Here is a 17,682-nt window from a genome sequence, read left to right on the forward strand (position 1 = left end):
TCGCTCGTCCTCTCACGCCCTCATTACTGACCGACTGACGTCACGTAACGCTCACCGGACCTCTTTACGAGCACGAGGGCTCTGTGCAGTATCGGCCCTGACACCGGTGTCGGTATCGGTGCGTCCCGGCTCCTCTGATCTCGTGAGACGCCTCATGCTGCTGTGCTTGATTCCGCAGTGACGCCAACGCTCCTGACTCCGGTGAAGTACTGCAGGCTGCACATGTCGGAGCCTCTGGAGCTCTACTGCTTCACCTGCCAGCAGTTCACCTGTAAGGACTGCCAGCTGACCGCACACAGGAGCCACAGGTACCGTCACGGTGCAGTACACAGGCGTACAGACAGAGGGCGGTGCGGCGTTCTCCCAGAGCGATGGCATGAAGCTCCGACAGGAGCCTTTCACCTCATGACCAGTGAGCAGTGACGTGAAGCAATCTGTCCTCCCTTCTTCTCCCGGCAGCTACGAGTTTGTGCCCAAAGCCCTGGTGGTCGTGAGGAAACAGCTGGAGGCCTGCGTCCAGCCCGTGATGGCTCGGAAAGACACTCTGAAACACACGATGCGGGACATGGAAACCAGGTAGAAGATGGAGGACGTGCCACTCGTCCACTCATTAGATCCCAGGAGGATCTCCAGAGTTCTGATGCAAAGGATGAAAACTAGTCTGAAAATGGTGCAAATATCAAGTCCTGAAAATACCTGGCACTTCCATACATGGACGACGGAATTGAAATAACTTAATTTTGTTCCTGGCGTCACTTCTGCCGGTTCTCCTGAAGAACGGTGATGGCCTCAACCCTCCTCTGATCTCTGCTGTGTTCCAGGTTGGAGTTCATTCAGGGGAATAAAACACTCCTGAGGAAGAACCTGACCACGTGTTACTTCGCCGTGGTTCAGAGTCTCAAGAACAGGGTGTCCAAAATCTTTCAGGACGTGCTGGTGAGAGTTTACACTCGTTTCTTTCAGTGTGTGTTTTGTATGTTATTTTGTTTTCCACAAATCACAGACAGGACGTCTGGACGAGACAAATGTGTTGCTTTCATCAAGCAATTATACTGTTATTTCTTGGCTTTTGAGCTTCTTGTTTGAACAACGCTGCAAGTCACCGTGTGTGTGTGTGTGTGTGTGTGTGTGTGTGTGTGTGTGTGTGTGTGTGTGTGTGTGTGTGTGTGTGTGTGTGTGTGTGTGTGTGTGTGTGTGTGTGTGTGTGTGTGTGTGTGTGTGTGTGTGTGTATAGGAGGCGTTTAAGTTGGAGACTGACCATATCGACAACAGGATTAAGCAGCTGAAGCTGCTGCAGCAGAAACGTGTGACGCTGATGCAAACCTCAGAAAAGTGCCAAAGTATCACCGACCTGCAAACCCTGCTGAACCTCAAGGAACAGGTACAACCTCACCTGCTGCTCCACTCGACTCGTTACTCCTGCTGCTCGACTCGTTACTCCTGCTGCTCGACTCGTTACGCCTGCTGCTCGACTCGACTCGTTACTCCTGCTGCTCGGCTCGTTACGCCTGCTGCTCGACTCGACTCGTTACGCCTGCTGCTCGACTTGTTATGCCTGCTGCTCTGCTCGATTCGACTCATTATGCCTGCTGCTCGACTCGACTCGTTACGCCTGCTGCTCGACTCGTTACGCCTGCTGCTCGACTCGTTACGCCTGCTGCTCGGCTCGTTACGCCTGCTGCTCGACTCGACTCGTTACTCCTGCTGCTCGGCTCGTTACGCCTGCTGCTCGACTCGACTCGTTACGCCTGCTGCTCGACTTGTTATGCCTGCTGCTCGACTCGTTGCGCCTTCTGCTCGGCTCGTTACGCCTGCTGCTCGGCTTGTTATGCCTGCTGCTCGACTCGTTGCGCCTGCTGCTCGACTCGTTGCGCCTGCTGCTCGGCTTGTTACGCCTGCTGCTCCACTCGACTCGTTACGCCTGCTGCTCGACTAGTTACGCCTGCTGCTCGACTCGTTATGCCTGCTGCTCTGCTCGATTCGACTCATTATGCCTGCTGCTCGACTCGACTCGTTACGCCTGCTGCTCGGCTCGTTGCGCCTGCTGCTCGACTCATTACGCCTGCTGCTCGACTCGTTACACCTGCTGCTCGGCTCGTTACGCCTGCTGCTCGACTCGACTCGTTACGCCTGCTGCTCGACTCGTTACGCCTGCTGCTTGACTTGTTATGCCTGCTGCTCGACTCGTTGCGCCTGCTGCTCGGCTCGTTACGCCTGCTGCTCGGCTCGTTATGCCTGCTGCTCGACTCGTTGCGCCTGCTGCTCGACTCGTTGTGCCTGCTGCTCCACTCGACTCGTTACGCCTGCTGCTCCGCTCGACTCGTTACGCCTGCTGCTCGACTAGTTACGCCTGCTGCTCCACTCGACTCGTTACACCTGCTGCTCCACTCGTTATGCCTGCTGCTCGGCTCGTTGCGCCTGCTGCTCGACTCGTTGCGCCTGCTGCTCGGCTCGTTGCGCCTGCTGCTCGACTCGTTATGCCTGCTGCTCGGCTCGTTACGCCTGCTGCTCGGCTTGTTACGCCTGCTGCTCGGCTCGTTACGCCTGCTGCTTGGCTCGTTACGCCTGCTGCTCGACTCGTTACGCCTGCTGCTCGGCTCGTTGCGCCTGCTGCTCGGCTCGTTACGCCTGCTGCTCGACTCGTTATGCCTGCTGCTCGGCTCGTTGCGCCTGCTGCTCGACTCGTTGCGCCTGCTGCTCGACACACTTGTACATTCATGTGTACAGTTTACATGTTCTACCTTGATTCGTGTTGAACCTAAATAATCGATCACATGTTGCCGAATTGATTTTGCCCCTGCTTCTTCTCAGATTGAGTCTCAGGTGAAGGAGATCCTGGATGAGGACCTGAGTCCACCTCCCACCATGTCCCATATAAAGGTCTCCTCCTCCCTCAAGGCGTTTGAAGCCGTCACTAACACTTGTGAGTTGGGGCCTAACGAGAGAACCGAGGTTCATGTTCTGTTTGTGTCAGTTGTCTCGCTTCCTCGTCCGCACAGCAGCTGTAGACGCGGACTTGAATATTCAGTGTCTCTTTTCTCACTTGAAGTGCTTTAGTGATTCATTTCTTGTTTTGTTTTTTGTTCGTGACATGTAGTAGTGAGGAATCAAATAAGCTCAGAGCAGTGAAGGTCTGTCGGTTCTCTAAACCTACAGCAGCTTCAATAGAAAGCGGTCCCTGATGGCCTAAGCCACTTTGACTTTAAGCTTTATTAATAGGAAAGTCTTCAGCCTAACCTTTAAAGTGGAGACTCGGCTCTAAACACCTGAAATGTTTTCAATTTGAGTGTATGTCCACGTTTTAAATTTTACTTTTAAATGCACTTGTCTAGCGTATAGCAAACTACCAATATATTTGCAGTAGTTGTGAGTTAATCAAGGAAAAAGGATTGAAAAAAGGTGTGAAGGCTGCTGTATGTGTGGTTATAGGAGTGTGAGGGTAAGTCTGTGTGTGAAGGTGTGTGTTGTCATGTACGGGTGTTTAGTTGTTGGGTAAAGTGATGTGCTTGGATTTGAGAAACTGGACAAGTGTAACTGAAAAGCATTGTGTTATTACATCCTTCGTGATGCATGTCGCCGCCATCCGTTTGTTTTCAGACTAGATTTCCACTTGACGGGTTACAGATTCTGACTGGATGTTGTTTTGGTTTCAGTTCAGGTTGAAGTGTCCTGGATTCCCTTCTCCGTGTCACAGAGCTGCAATCCCAAAACGCACAGCCGTCCTGCCGATTCCCACCCGACTCCTCCCACCACCTGTCCCAGCCACGCCTCCCTCAGCACCCACAAACCCGCAGGTTCCTCTCATCGCAGCTCAGTGTGCGATCCTTCCTCCTGCACCAGTCCTTGTCCCTCCTGTAAGAACCTTCCCCAAAGTACCGCCTCGTCTCTTCCGGTCGGCGGTCTTCATGCTGGCTCCTCCTTCACTTCCCCATCTACGTCTTCCTCTCTGCGGGACATTTTGAGCTCCACACAAACAGCTGTATCCTCACAGATGACTGTCCCCTCGCAAACAGCTGTTCCAGGTCCCTCCTCCCTCTTAGTGGGTCCCCCCAACGCCACTCCTGCCCTCCCAGCGCCAGCGCCAGCCGCCTGCTCACAGATGCAGCTGATGTCCAACTCGGTGCCACATTCACATCTCTCTGAGCAGCAGAAACCTCTACCTCCAGCCAAACCTGCCGGTTCCAGTCAGAACCAGCTGCCCGTGGTTCCGCAGAGCGCTCTACCCGCCACCAACCCTCCCCTCGTGTGCTTGACAAACATTTGGACGCCGCCCACGGTGCTGATGCCCACCTTCACGCAGTCCACCTGGATTCCCCAGTCGGCAGGTCTGCCACTCCACAGTCCAGTCCTCAACCCCGGCCACCCGTCACAGCCTCCGCCTGAGCAACGCCCCCCCTGTCAAAGCCAGGCCCCCGTTGCTGCCTTCTCAGTGGGACCACAGATCCCCAGTCCACAGAATCTATCTGGAAAACAGCTCAACCAGGTGGGAGGAGCCATCCTTCAGGAGTTTGGTCTGCTCACACCCATTCATCAGACTCTGCCTGTTACTGGTAATTTCGTGTCGCTGGGCAGTTCCACCTTCCTGCAACAAACTCCCATGAATGCAGATTCTGTCACACTCGGCAGCGGACCGTCCTCACAGCAGAACTACGTCTCCAGGATCAGAGTTCATCGCCTCAGTCAGCCAATTCCCAGTGTGCTTCAGAAACCTGCGAGGAACGAACCGACTACCACTACGGTAGAACGGACCGAACCGGCAGTGGATGAGCCAACGAGCACCTTATCAGACGACACAGACTCTGCAGAGAACAAACCCACGAGCACCACAGCCGACAACACTGACCCCTCAGAGGACGAACCAACAACCACCACGTCCGTGGAAGAAGACACCAAGCTCATCACCTCCACGTCGGAAGACATCGAGTTCGAGGAGACACCCAAAACATCCAACACCACAGAAGAACAGTCGAGCCCCGTGGTTGGTCTGCAGCACTTCATTGACCAGTGGGAGGTCTCCGGGGTTGACCAGCGGGAGCGCTCCAAGGTTAGGCAACGAGAGCGCTCTATTGTTGACCAGCGGGAGGACTCCGTTAACGACAGGCAGCGCTCCAAGGCTGACAAAAGGTGGCGCGCCAGCGTTGACCAGCGAGACCATTCCAGTTTTGTCCAGCGGGGGGGCTCCAGCGTTGACATACGGAGGCGCTCCAAGTTCGGCAAACGGACGCGCTCCATCGTTGACCAGCGGGAGGGTTCCTCCATTGACGAAAGGCAGCGCTCCAAGGTTGACAAAAGGCAGCGCTCCATCGTTGACCAGCAGGAGGACTCTCAGGCTGAGGAAAGGCAGCGCTCCAAGGTTGACAAAAGGCAGCGCTCCATCGTTGACCAGCAGGAGGACTCTCAGGCTGAGGAAAGGCAGCGCTCCAAGGTTGACAAAAGGCAGCGCTCCATCGTTGACCAGCAGGAGGACTCTCAGGCTGAGGAAAGGCAGCGCTCCAAGGTTGACAAAAGGCAGCGCTCCATCGTTGACCAGCAGGAGGACTCTCAGGCTGAGGAAAGGCAGCGCTCCACGGTTGGCCGCCGGCAGCTCAGGCTGTCCCTGTTCAGACTGCCCATTTCCCCTCCTGCCCGCGGTAGCTCACTCCCCAGCTTCCGTCTGGTCCGCGGCGACGCCGACGATGAGATTTACTTAAAGAAGATGACCGACTCGCCCACCGAGGCTGTCCCAGACGACATGTTCAGTTTCGCCGAGTCGCCCACCAACGCCCTCTCGGACGACACTTTTGATTTCACCGAGCCGCTCACCGAAGCCGACGCTGACACCATGTTCGATTTCACCGAGCCGCTGTCTTCCCCGGAGTCCGACCTCTCCGTGGAGATCCTGTCCTGCTCGGTGTGTGTGTCTTCAGACTCTCTGATCATCTGCTCGGCCTGCGCCCGAGGATACCACAGAGACTGCCACATTCCTCCGATGGGCCTTGACGTCAAGTAAGACTGCGTTTGTATTGCCCCAGTTTCTGGAAACGTGTGTTTTTGACTTACTGCTTCACTGTGAACTCACTTCATGTCAGAATTACTGAAGTTTGAAGGTGCTCGAAGGTTTCCGTTGACATGAAATGGTTGCAAAGCTGCTGTATAAGAACGAAGAACAATCTTTCTAACTTCCACTACAGTCAAAGCTCCTGAGTTTGCCAGGTGTTTTTCTTTGATACCGTTTACATGACAGCATTTAAAGTGTGTTTGGTTTTGGAAGGAGGAGAGGAAGCCGTCACATCTCGCGTTCAACAACTATTCAGCTATTAGTGAAGAGTTGGGCAATAATACAGTAATAAGGTATCCTGCAGGATTCAAAACATTGGCAGCCATATCAGTTTCGTTGCCATCTTAAAAAACTATTTAAAAAATCTGCTTTACATATTTGCGTAGGATATTGGTAAATAGAATAATTTTAATGCCTAAATGATGTTTATCCAGCACCCATTTTTACTATTTAACACTACAACAGTAGGCTCCAGTGTTTCAGGTGATAACTGATAACTGAAAACCACAAGAAATGGGGAAAGGAGTGACTAAACGTCTTGAAAAAAGATGAAATGTCTAGAATTTCTAAAAGAACAAATATGGTTGGACAAAGCTGCGTAAAAGGAGGTAAAACGGTTGAAACTGCTGAAATTTCTAAATTGATAACAAAAATACTAGGGCTGTCGAAAATAACGTGTTAATTGCGTTAATTGCGTTAATTAATTTATGTAATCAATCTCGTTAAAATTTTTAACGCAGTTTAACGCATGCGCATCATGACAAGCCTCACCTCTACCAGCGGGTGGCGGTAGTGCCCCCGCGTGGAATGCAAGCTGCCTGCAAGCTGCCAGCAACCGAAGAAGAAGAAGCCTCACCTCAGCCTCGGCTGATCGAGAAGCTTTTCCGGCTCTACAGACTGTTTATCTGCTCCTTTATTACAGATTATTTAGAGAAAATTAAGCACATACACTGCGGACCCCAGCGGACAGGAATTCATGACGAGTTTTACGTCACGCGGACCGACGCGCAGCGCACACCCACGCAGACATGTGAAGCTGGACGGGCAGCAGACAGGAGGCAGAGGAGGCCTGGCGTCAACTCATTTATCAAAACAGAAGAAGAAAGCAGTATGGAGGGAGAGAAGCCGGCTGGCCTCATGGATTCTACTTGTTTGATTAAAAAAATGTTGAAGCAGTTTTCTGTTTTCCACACTAAAAGGAACACTGGCTAAGAATGCCCTGTTTAATTATACAAGAAAAAAGTGTGGTATCTCTTAGTTTTACTTTTCTTGAGGTACTGCATTTGCTACAGACCTGAAAGTGTAACTCCTGCCAAAAGCCAACTTTAGAGGGACTGCAGAGGGAGCGCTGCACACACACACACACACATTATGTTATGGTGTGCATGTTTTAGTTTTTTGAATATTTATTTTATTTGGAGCCTTAAATATAAAACACATCATGTGTTAAATATATATAATCATGTCCTGTCGTTTTTTTTTTGTTAATGCAATACAGGAAAAAAGGGTGTATTTCAGACATAGTTGGACGTTGCGATTATTTGTGATTAATCATGATTAATTAATTTGTAAGCTGTGATTAATCTGATTAAAAATTTTAATCATTGGACAGCCCAAAAAAATACTTGAAAGTAAGAGCAAAACTGTTAAAATCAAGAACAAAAATAAGTTAAATGTGATAAAATGTTCACTGTTCTGAACCCTAACCTCCTCAAAGCACGCACACGGTCGTGGTCGTACCATGAACCCCTGGGAAAACGTGGGGACGGTGTGACGGTGTCAAAATGATGAGACCGCCTGCGGGTCTGCAGCTGTGAGCAGAAAGAGAAACAAGTGAAGAACCGGCAGCACCGATGCTTCCTGCGGAGGACACTCTGCAGCGATTTGTGACTCGTTGTCTGGAGTCGTGTGTGAGTGCCGAGCCACACCGACCTGCAGGTCGCCGCCGTGGTTTGACCTTCACCGAGGCGTTCGCTGAGGACAGCTCTGTTGTGGCTGACGCTGGGAACGCTATCTGTGTGTGTGTGTGTGTGTGTGTGTGTGTGTGTGTGTGTGTGTGTGTGTGTGTGTGTGTGTGTGAAGGTCGTTCAACTGTGTGGAACTGGAAACATGTCGCCTTCTGGAGAGAACAGAACAATAACAGGACAAGACGCATCGTTTTTGTGTTTTCGTTTTCAGAAATGAAATCAAAGCTCCGTCCAGTTCCACACACACACCGACAGTGATGCAGTTTTCCCGTTGGGCCACTAGTTGTCACTGTTGGTTTTGGTAATAAAACTAGACACACATGCTGAGGAGAACAACACACTGAGAACATTCACACTGGAGAACACACACATTCATATGGACAGAACACCAAGTTGGACTGTTACTACAGTGACTGAAAAACTACCAGGAGAATCTGGACCGGAACCGGGACTGTGACCAGGAGAATCTAGACCAGAACCGGGACTGTGACCAGGAGAATCTAGACCAGAACCGGGACTGTGACCAGGAGAATCTGGACCGGAACCAGGACTGTGACCAGGAGAATCTAGACCAGAACCGGGACTGTGACCAGGAGAATCTAGACCAGAACCGGGACTGTGACCAGGAGAATCTGGACTGGAACTGGGACTGTGACCAGGAGAATCTGGACCGGAACCGGGACTGTGACCAGGAGAATCTGGACTGGAACTGGGACTGTGACCAGGAGAATCTGGACCAGAACCGGGACTGTGACCAGGAGAATCTGGACCAGAACCAGGACTGTGACCAGGAGAATCTGGACCAGAACCGGGACTGTGACCAGGAGAATCTGGACTGGGATTCTGAGTGTTTTTGAGGAGCGCCACTCTGGGAGTCATGTTCTAGAAGCTCGTGCTTTCCGCGGCCCTGAGCACCGTCGTTTTGTAAACAGAAACACAAAATGCAGCAGTTTCACATTTTCAGGCAGAATCCCGCTGCTGCTTCAACCGGTTCCTCTCTCGTCTTTGTCTCGCAGATCGGGGTGGATTTGTTCGTTGTGTCAGGACCTGTCAGACCCGCGGGACCCCTACAGCGCCGACAGACCGTGGGGCCCTCAGGGTCCGCGCCTCGGACTGCAGGATCAGAGGGTATGAGTGCCGTCAGCCGATTGTGTTGATTCTTCTCGTCAAGCAAAGAGAACTTCATGACAGTGGAAGGGTCTGGAGCCTCAGAGGTCCTCATGAGGGCGAGGGTCTGTCCAGGACACAGCGTTTGCTTTTCCACCGTCCCCAATGTCGAGATCTCCTCTCACCAACCAGTTCAGCTGTTAGCTTAGCCCCCGGCGTCAGCCAGCTGTTAGCTTGCTAGCTTAGCCCCCGGCGTCCGTCAGCTGTTGCCTTGCTAGCTTAGCCCCCGGCGTCAGCCAGCTGTTGGCGTCACATGACTTCTTGCGCTGCTCCTGTCGGCCATTGCGCTCTGAGTCCATCCAGAGGCGTCCTCGACTGCAAACAGGCGGAACCGTCCCCGAAAAGTCCTGCAATATTGCCTTTTTTTGTTTGTTTTGGAAGCGGCCGGGATGGCTCCGGACCTGGTCTGGGACCAGTAAACCCTGTTAGCTGACGTAGCAGACCGAGCACATCGGGACACACTTCCTGTAGAAGACAAAAAAAGAACAGACACCTGGAGCCTGGTGAAAGTGAAAGGCGCGTCAAGCGACGTGTCACATGATGCCCCGCCTCCGCCTCCTCACTGCAGGGGGCCAGGTGATGTCTGAGTGTGTGAAGGAGGTGAAGCCGGTTTGTTACGTCCGCTGTGTGTTCTGCGTTTCAGAGGTGTGAGACTCTGCTGCTGTTCCTGAAGGTGGAGGGCTGCAGCCGACTCACCGAGGTCAGTGCCGCGGTCGGAATCCCGGCTCGTCTCAGGAAGCGCCCCGGCTGACGCCTCTGTCTGTCCTCAGTTCGCCGGCTGGTCCGTCCTGGAGCCCGTATCGGAGCGTCTGCTGCTCCGCCTGGAGCCGCCCTACGAGACCACCGTGAGCTTCGTGTCTGACGTGTGGGCCGTGTTCCGGAACGCCCCGTGGGTGAGTTCCGGCTCCGGCTCCGGCTCCGGCTTCAGTCCCGCGGTCCGTCGCTCAGCCCTTCGCCTTCCGCCTGCAGGACGACGCCCTGAAGGACCTCCAGCAGAGCTTCAGGAAGAAGCTGCAGGAGGTTCTGGGACGGGAGCTGCCTGTGCTGGTGATGGTGGTTCAGCCTGGGCCGGAGGAGGAGGTCCAGCCAGAGTCCGGCTCCAAGCTGGATCACATCAAGAAGAAGCTCAAACACTTCATGGACTCGAAACGTCACGAGAAGACGACGTAGGTGGAGGACTGTCCCTCCGTCCCACAGGAAGCCTCCTCAGCAGCTTCACCGACGTTCAGCGGTGTTTTCTCTCCCCGTGGGGTTTTGTTGTCTGCCACAGCTCTGACAGTTTTTCTTCTTTTGGAAGTAAATTATGAGCCAGCGCTGCAGCTTCTCTTGTGTTTATTATTCAGTTTCCAGTGAAATCGATGGTTTTGTTCCTCGTATCCTATTGGCGTTCACACGCTCGCTCTGGAGACGACGTCCGTTCACTTGGAAATGACAAACGCTGAAAATGATGGTTTTTTTCCATGTTGTTCCACTAGTTGGTGCCTCTGATTTGTTTTTGTCATGAAGCACACACACACACACACACACACACACACACACACACACACACACACACACACTTTTGGTGACCTCTTTTGGGTGAACTTGGACTGTGTTCTCCCGGTGTTAATGTTTAGTGTACTGTGTTGGGAGAATATGGACCGGGACCAGGAGAATCTGGGCTGGGACCGGGACCAGGAGAATCTGGGCTGGGACCGGGACCGGGACCGGGACCGGGAGAATCTGGGCTGGGACCGGGAGAATCTGGGCTGGGACCGGGACCAGGAGAATCTGGGCTGGGACCGGGAGAATCTGGGCTGGGACCGGGACCAGGAGGAGGAGAATCTGGGCTGGGACCGGGACCGGGAGAATCTGGGCTGGGCAACAATTTTGCGTTTCTCATGCGATCATTCCAGCGTCAGCAGGCCCAGACGCTAGCTAGTTAGCATGCTAACTTGAGTCCTCACACCAACACACATTTCTTAGATTTATGTCATTTTCAGCATTCTCTACAGATTTTCGGCAGGTTTGGAAAAGATGCTGCGAAGTTAGCGAAGCAGGTGGATCATTTTTAAGTCTGGGGTCGACGGTTCGATTCCGTGTTTCTCAGCCTTAGCGCCTGGCTCCAGGAGTGAAGCGTACCTGTGTCCAAGGGTCAAAAGCTGTCAACGTCCCACCGTCCACCTGCGGCTGGCTGTAATTGGCGCCGTCGAGTCCAGTTCAACATGAGAGAGAGAATATAGAACACAGAGTGTCTTCGAGGGTCATGACCTCTGTGTCACATAAATCTAATCATAAAAATAAAAAAACAGAAAATTAAGAGTCCCGCCAAAAGAATCTGATGGTCTGAGGCTGCTATTGAAGAACTTCCTGATTATGTTGAACGTGCTGACAGCCGTGAGCGTGCACTGCTGGGCTCTGCCGTGGACTGATCCAGAAGTGCGTCCTCTCGGTGGTACGTTCATGGTGGACTGTTCCAGGTCTCTCATCTGGTTGCTGGTGCGATTTCGGCGCAATTTCCACCCTGAAGAAAGATCTAAGACGGGGATGGAGAAAGCGCGCTGCTCCCCAGTTCAGCTGGCGTTCAAGGTGGTCGACTCCCCAAAGCTGCGTAAACCCTTAAAAGAAGTCCGGTGTTTTTTCAACGAGGAAGAAATGAAGCCAAAACGTATGCTGTTGGAAAAGAGGTCAGCAAGTCGGACTGGAGATCGTTTTTCAATTCATTTTTTGTTCTGCAGACTCTCCACGAGGCGGACGCTGCGTGGGATGTACCGTGCGGTCCTCCGCCGTACTGCTCTTACTGGGCGGAGGGGTAAAAGAGCTTTGAAGACCCTCCGCCTGCTGGAGTCGACACCGCGGACACTCGGCAACGTCACGCCGGGGTACAGGTCACCTCTGCCGCAGTCTCGACTGTCAGCCAGTGGGGATTTCCTGGATATTGTAAAAGCTTGCGTGGCTACAGCCGTGCAAGTTGTCGTACAACGCCATATAAAGAAAAACTGTTATGGGTGTCCAGTAGATCGCCCGAGTCAAAAACAGCACGCGTGTCTCTACCCACCCGGCCGAGGATATTTTGGTGAAAAGAAACAAAAAAAAGACGGGCGGGTGTTTTTTTAAACCGGCTCCCATAATAGTTGACGCTTCAGTTTTGAAGCATGAAATTGCTAATGGTGTCAATCCCGTTAAAGTATATCAGACAGACGGCCGTGTCGATCCAGGAGACTTGCCTGTAAGAGAGACGAGCCTTTCAGAGGACCGGAAAAAACTGCTGTATGGCTGCTCAAACTTGATTTTAGATAGTTTTGAACAAACAATGTGTGAAATCAATTATTTTTGTATTGAATTTTTTCAACACTTCTCATTTATATGTCTTGTATGCCCTTGTAGCTGATGTAACAGCTTGTAAACTGAAAAAGAGCGATATAATCAGTGTTCATCGTGTACTGAATGTAATACAGACTACATGTCAATGCCATGCATAGGAAGTCATGTCTTCTTTTGTTTTAATATGAATTATGTGAGCAATAAACTCAAACTCATAAAAATCATACCACTCTGTCATCTTCTGTTCACTATCAGACATGTCTTCAAGACAGACAGGCCAGGTGTTCAAGAGAAAGTATTACGACCCGGGAAGAGTGGGATCGCATGGTGGAGCCGAGAGCCTTCAGAAGGCTGCAGAAGAGCAGACGGGTAAAAACGTCGCAGGACGCTTCGCAGCTCGTCCCCTGTATCAGCTCCAGGCTGATCTTGGCGATATGACTGCGCTGTCTAAAGACAATGACAGGTTTAAATTTCTGCTTCCCGTAATAGACCTATTTTCAAAGAAGGCCGTTGAAGAACAAAACGGGGGCTGAAGTTGCAGCTGCTTTTGCTTCAGTATTAGACAAGAGCGGTACACCCGCTAAAATTCAAACTGATGCGGGAAATGAACTTTTTCACCGGGTCTTTGAAAAGCTGATGAAGAAACACAACATACGACACTTCGCAACCGGGAGTGAACTCAAAGCTTCCATAGAAGAACTTTGAAATCCAAAATGCGGCGGTATTTCACGGCGAAAAACACCCGGTGGTATGTAGACGTAATTAGGATTTGGCGGATGGCTATAATGACAGTTTTCACATCAGCTTTACAATGAAACTGTCTGAAGTAACTCCTGCCGAGACAGCGGAGGTGTTTATACGGGACGATGCTTCTGAAAGTCAAGCCTGCAGTGTTGAAACTCACAGAGGGGGACATTGTGAGGATATCAAAATACCACGGCGTATTCAGTAAATCATATGAACAATCATTCTCAGATGAACATTTTATTGTGAACTAATGTGTCCCCAGAGTACCGCTGGTCTGTAAATAAGAGATAAGAGGCGAAATTTCGAATGCCGCATTTTATGAGGCTGAACTGCAGAAAGTGAGAATCACGTCGGACACTCTTTCGTATAGAATTTTTTTTTTTTTTTGTAAATGTCAGAAAAAGTTTTAGTCTGCTGGGAAGGATGGCCCCATCAGTTTGACTCCTGGCTGCCTGCTAAAGAGGTCGAGAGCGTGGGAAGAGGAAAAACGGGAAAGAGACGCGATCAAAAGAACGGCCGAGTCTTTTTATGTGACACTACCCTCCAACGCCTGTCACAACATTTTCCCAGACAACAACAGTTCGAATTTCACAAAAACTTTATCACAACCCAAAGAATTGCCAGGATCTTTTGAGGTGGCGCCAGCCGAGAGAACGCTCTGCAACACATGGAATAATATCTTCCAGTATCTTTTCTTAAAGGGGCTGTATCATGCAAAATTCACTTTTTGTATGTTTTAACCTTGTTATATAGCTATGTTCTCACCAAAAACACCCCAAAGCGTTTTTTTCCTCCGTGCCTGCGTGTTTGAGCTTTCCTCCTTGTTGTGCTGCTCAGAGAGGCAGCCCCTCCCACCGTGAAGACGCTCTGTTTCCCACGTTGACGTCACACTGTGAAGACGGCTCCCCTGAGCCCCCCCCCCCCCCCCACACACACACACACACACACACACACACAGGCCCTCGCCAATCAGCATTGCTGCTTTTTGTAACTCCGATTGCAGAGATAAACTTTAACCATCGTCTGAAAGCAACAGTCCAGCAAGAGCAAGAGTCTGAAGGGTCTGAAGGGTCTGAAGGGTCTGGAGGGTCTGAAGGGTCTGAAGGGTCTGGAGGGTCTGAAGGGTCTGGAGGGTCTGAAGGGTCTGGAGGGTCTGGAGGGTCTGAAGGGTCTGAAGGGTCTGGAGGGTCTGAAGGGTCTGGAGGGTCTGAAGGGTCTGGAGGGTCTGGAGGGTCTGAAGGGTCTGAAGGGTCTGGAGGGTCTGAAGGGTCTGAAGGGTCTGGAGGGTCTGAAGGGTCTGGAGGGTCTGGAGGGTCTGAAGGGTCTGAAGGGTCTGAAGGGTCTGGAGGGTCTGGAGGGTCTGAAGGGTCTGAAGGGTCTGCGCTTGGTGAGTTTCTAACAGGAAAAGACGTTTTCACGTGTCTTTGCGTGTAGAGAAGCTAGAGCTAAAGAGCTAAAGCTAGCCAGCGTATTTGTTTTGAAGCTCTGATTGGTTGAAGTAGCTGTCAGTCAAAGTCCACAGGGGGAGAGGCGGGATTTCAGTGAAACAGCGTTTTCTCTTCCGGGTTTCAGAATTAGCCCCAGAAAATCTTTAATTTGGCACAAAATGACTTTTCCTCAGCGCCAAAAATAAACTATTACCATGTTAATGCCAATAATAGGGTTTGGACTAGCTGAAAAAGCAGGATACAGGTCCTTTAACATTGTGACGGGGTCGTATGACTCTATTGAACTTATACACTCACAGAAATATTTGACCCTAATTTTTAAGATTTATGTAATTTCATTACATGACAAATTTATTTTTTTTTAATTAATTGTAAACCAAACTGATCTAATAAACGTTACATGATGAATATTCATTTGTGTAATAAAGTGTATTTATTTTAAAAGCATAATCAGTTTGTGTTCTGTATTAATAAAGTAATTAATCTAAATGAATAATAATCTAAGTACATATTTAAAACACAAAGTATATTGTTTGAATTGTATACATAAACCACTCATCTGTCTTATCTGTCTGACTTCTGTCCGTCCTGCAGCCCGCCGTCCCACTCTTTTTCTCAATCCAGAGCCTGATAAAACACTGTAAGCCTTTATAGTCCTTGCTGGCTCCATGGGAATGACTAAATTACAAAAAAAGTCTGATACTTCTGAAAAAAAACAATTCCAGCATGACAGTAGGCAGTAACACAACACCGAAGAATCAGGCTGAAACATCACAAGTACTGCAGATCAGTGAAACAAAGGGCAGAGATGCCAGTTCCATTCCTTTGATGCAACCACCCATTCAGCTCATACATTCACCACCACCTCACACAAGTTTTGATCCAGTCACAATTACATATTTAAATGAAAGCTCGACTTGTGTACATTCACAAGAGGGGTGCATTTTGGCAATATTTTCCATTTAATATTACAAAAAACTTTACTGTGGTGACAGTGACAGGCAACTGGCAGGAACTGAACCATGTTTTTACAACAAAGGTCTTTTTAACACTTCACTAATTTCCATCGAATCTGGAAAAAAAACTTATCAAAACTCAGATCTTAGCTGAGCCAGCAGCCACCACTGCCTAATAACACATTTAAACTGATGAAACTAAACCTACCTCCACAGCCACACTCGTACATCACACCGCCTGGTAGGACTGTGCTACCTTTTTGAGTTTCAGTGCTTGTACTTTTTGTGAAAGCTTGGTTGAGTCCAAGTCCATCAGGATTTTCTGGTACACCTCGAATGTTTGCTTGAGGCTTTTTGTACAGCTCAGGTTGAGAGCGTAGATCAGTCCATAAAGCATCAGGCATGCATGGCTGACGCTCTGCAGATTGTGTAGGACTTCCACGCCTTCCAAGATAACACCGACATCGGCAAAGCCTCCATCGCCTGGGTCATCTGCTCGTACGGTATAGATGACAGGGAAATACAATAATGATCACACGGTTTCTCTCCATAGACAGCAATACTATATATACTACAAGGTATACTAAAGGAGGAAGACAGGAATGACACACCGTATTGGCCCGATTATAAGACGACCCTGATTATAAGACGACCCCTATTTTTCAAATATCATTTTGTGAAAATAAAAATATGTTGAAGACATCAAGGTTACTCATAAAACAACTTTTTATTGTACAATTATCAAAGGTGCACAGCGCAGTTTGCTCATTTTATGCGAAACACTGACCCCTGCAGGCCTTAGGCGTGACTGTAGCTTAGTGAAAAGCTCGTGTCTGTGGCTCGTGCCCATGTACGTGCACAGAAGAGGGGAACTCCTTCCTCGCTCTTTTAGCAGTGCTCGAGTAAAATGTAAGTGTCTCCTGCCTGGTGGGTCTGTGTGGAGCTGCAGTGCTAGAAGCCGTTCTGTTCTTACTTTCTGGAAGCTCCATCCTCAGTACTGCTCAGTTGTTGCTGCTAAGCGTCTGGCGGAGTAATGGCGGACAAATCGAAACTTAGGATTACCAGGCCAGCGGGAGGAGCATTACGTCAGGCTCAGAGCGATTCGTACCCGAATCACTCATATTGCTGTGCCTTCAGCGCCCTGCACAGGAAAATAGGAGCGACTGCGATCTTGCAGAAATAGCTCTTGCTGCCCATCAGGCAAAGGTGAAAACGTGTGTGGGTGTGAATAATTGATAATTTAATATTTTAAAATGCGCTTTGCCCCTTTAAGAAGAAGAGAATCAGATGGAGAAAGAGGACAGTAGGGGAAAACTGAAAGACCAGGACAGAGAGAAAGAAGGACGGAGAGAGACAGAGGAGGGTAGGGGGGGACACAAAGTGTGAGAGTGGGCGAGAATGAAACAGAGAACGTCTGATTAATCTTGTCTTGTTAGAGTAGTAATCAACATGCCCAAGAACGTTGTTTTGGTGGCGTGGTTAGCTCCCAGGCGCGTCTCCTTTACATCCCTCTGCTGGCCTGGGTTCAAATCCAGCCTGTGCCAGTTAGCTCCCCCTTTCACAAGCCTATTCACTCTCTCTTTCAAAATGCCCCCAAAATATAATTAGAACATAATTAAGATGCCCATGTACCTGCAGTAAGAATGAGTATCTACTGATAATTGTCTCTGTCCAACATGGAAGCTTCCCACTCAAGACCTGAGTGAGGTTCAGAACTGAACTGGAACGAACACCAGAGGAGACCAACACCAGCTTTCACTTCTTCTTGCAGATCGTCTGAAGGTATTTTACATCTCCACTGCTCTTCCCTTGAGGCTGTTCATGTCTAGATGATAGATTGTAGGGATGATGGTGAAAACAGTTCATGTGTCACAGAGCAGGTTCTGTCTTGTCTGCTCCTGCAGCTTGTCTTCCCCTCCTGGTGTCTGATGTTTCCTGTCCCGATGTTTCACCTGAGTGTGTGATTGTCTTCACCTGGCGACGCCAGTGTATGTTTGACTTTGAGCAATTATGGCATTTATATTTCTACAAGAAATACTGTGATGCTGATGATTAAT

At 50.0% G+C, this 17,682-nt stretch overlaps 1 protein-coding gene across 3 annotated transcripts in view; it reads left to right on the top strand.

The window, feature by feature from the left end:
• The window catches only part of trim33l (tripartite motif containing 33, like), a 42,383-nt gene extending 31,899 nt beyond the window's left edge, over window positions 1-10,484 (top strand). The window contains exons 4-14 of one of the 3 annotated variants that reach the window (XM_030101870.1): window positions 179-308; window positions 460-576; window positions 822-936; window positions 1,235-1,381; window positions 2,812-2,923; window positions 3,654-5,484; window positions 5,557-5,985; window positions 9,021-9,132; window positions 9,815-9,871; window positions 9,942-10,064; window positions 10,141-10,484. In XM_030101870.1, coding sequence (XP_029957730.1) covers window positions 179-308; window positions 460-576; window positions 822-936; window positions 1,235-1,381; window positions 2,812-2,923; window positions 3,654-5,484; window positions 5,557-5,985; window positions 9,021-9,132; window positions 9,815-9,871; window positions 9,942-10,064; window positions 10,141-10,341 — 3,374 coding nt within the window. In that variant the 3' untranslated portion in view covers window positions 10,342-10,484. Of the gene's footprint in view, window positions 1-178; window positions 309-459; window positions 577-821; window positions 937-1,234; window positions 1,382-2,811; window positions 2,924-3,653; window positions 5,986-9,020; window positions 9,133-9,814; window positions 9,872-9,941; window positions 10,065-10,140 lie in introns of all 3 variants that reach the window. The other 2 variants (XM_030101869.1, XM_030101868.1) reach the window with 2 other exon arrangements.
• Window positions 10,485-17,682: the final 7,198 nt, after the last annotated feature.

The sequence above is a fragment of the Salarias fasciatus genome, chromosome 11 (assembly GCF_902148845.1).
Source record: "Salarias fasciatus chromosome 11, fSalaFa1.1, whole genome shotgun sequence".
NCBI classification, from domain to species: domain Eukaryota; kingdom Metazoa; phylum Chordata; class Actinopteri; order Blenniiformes; family Blenniidae; genus Salarias; species Salarias fasciatus.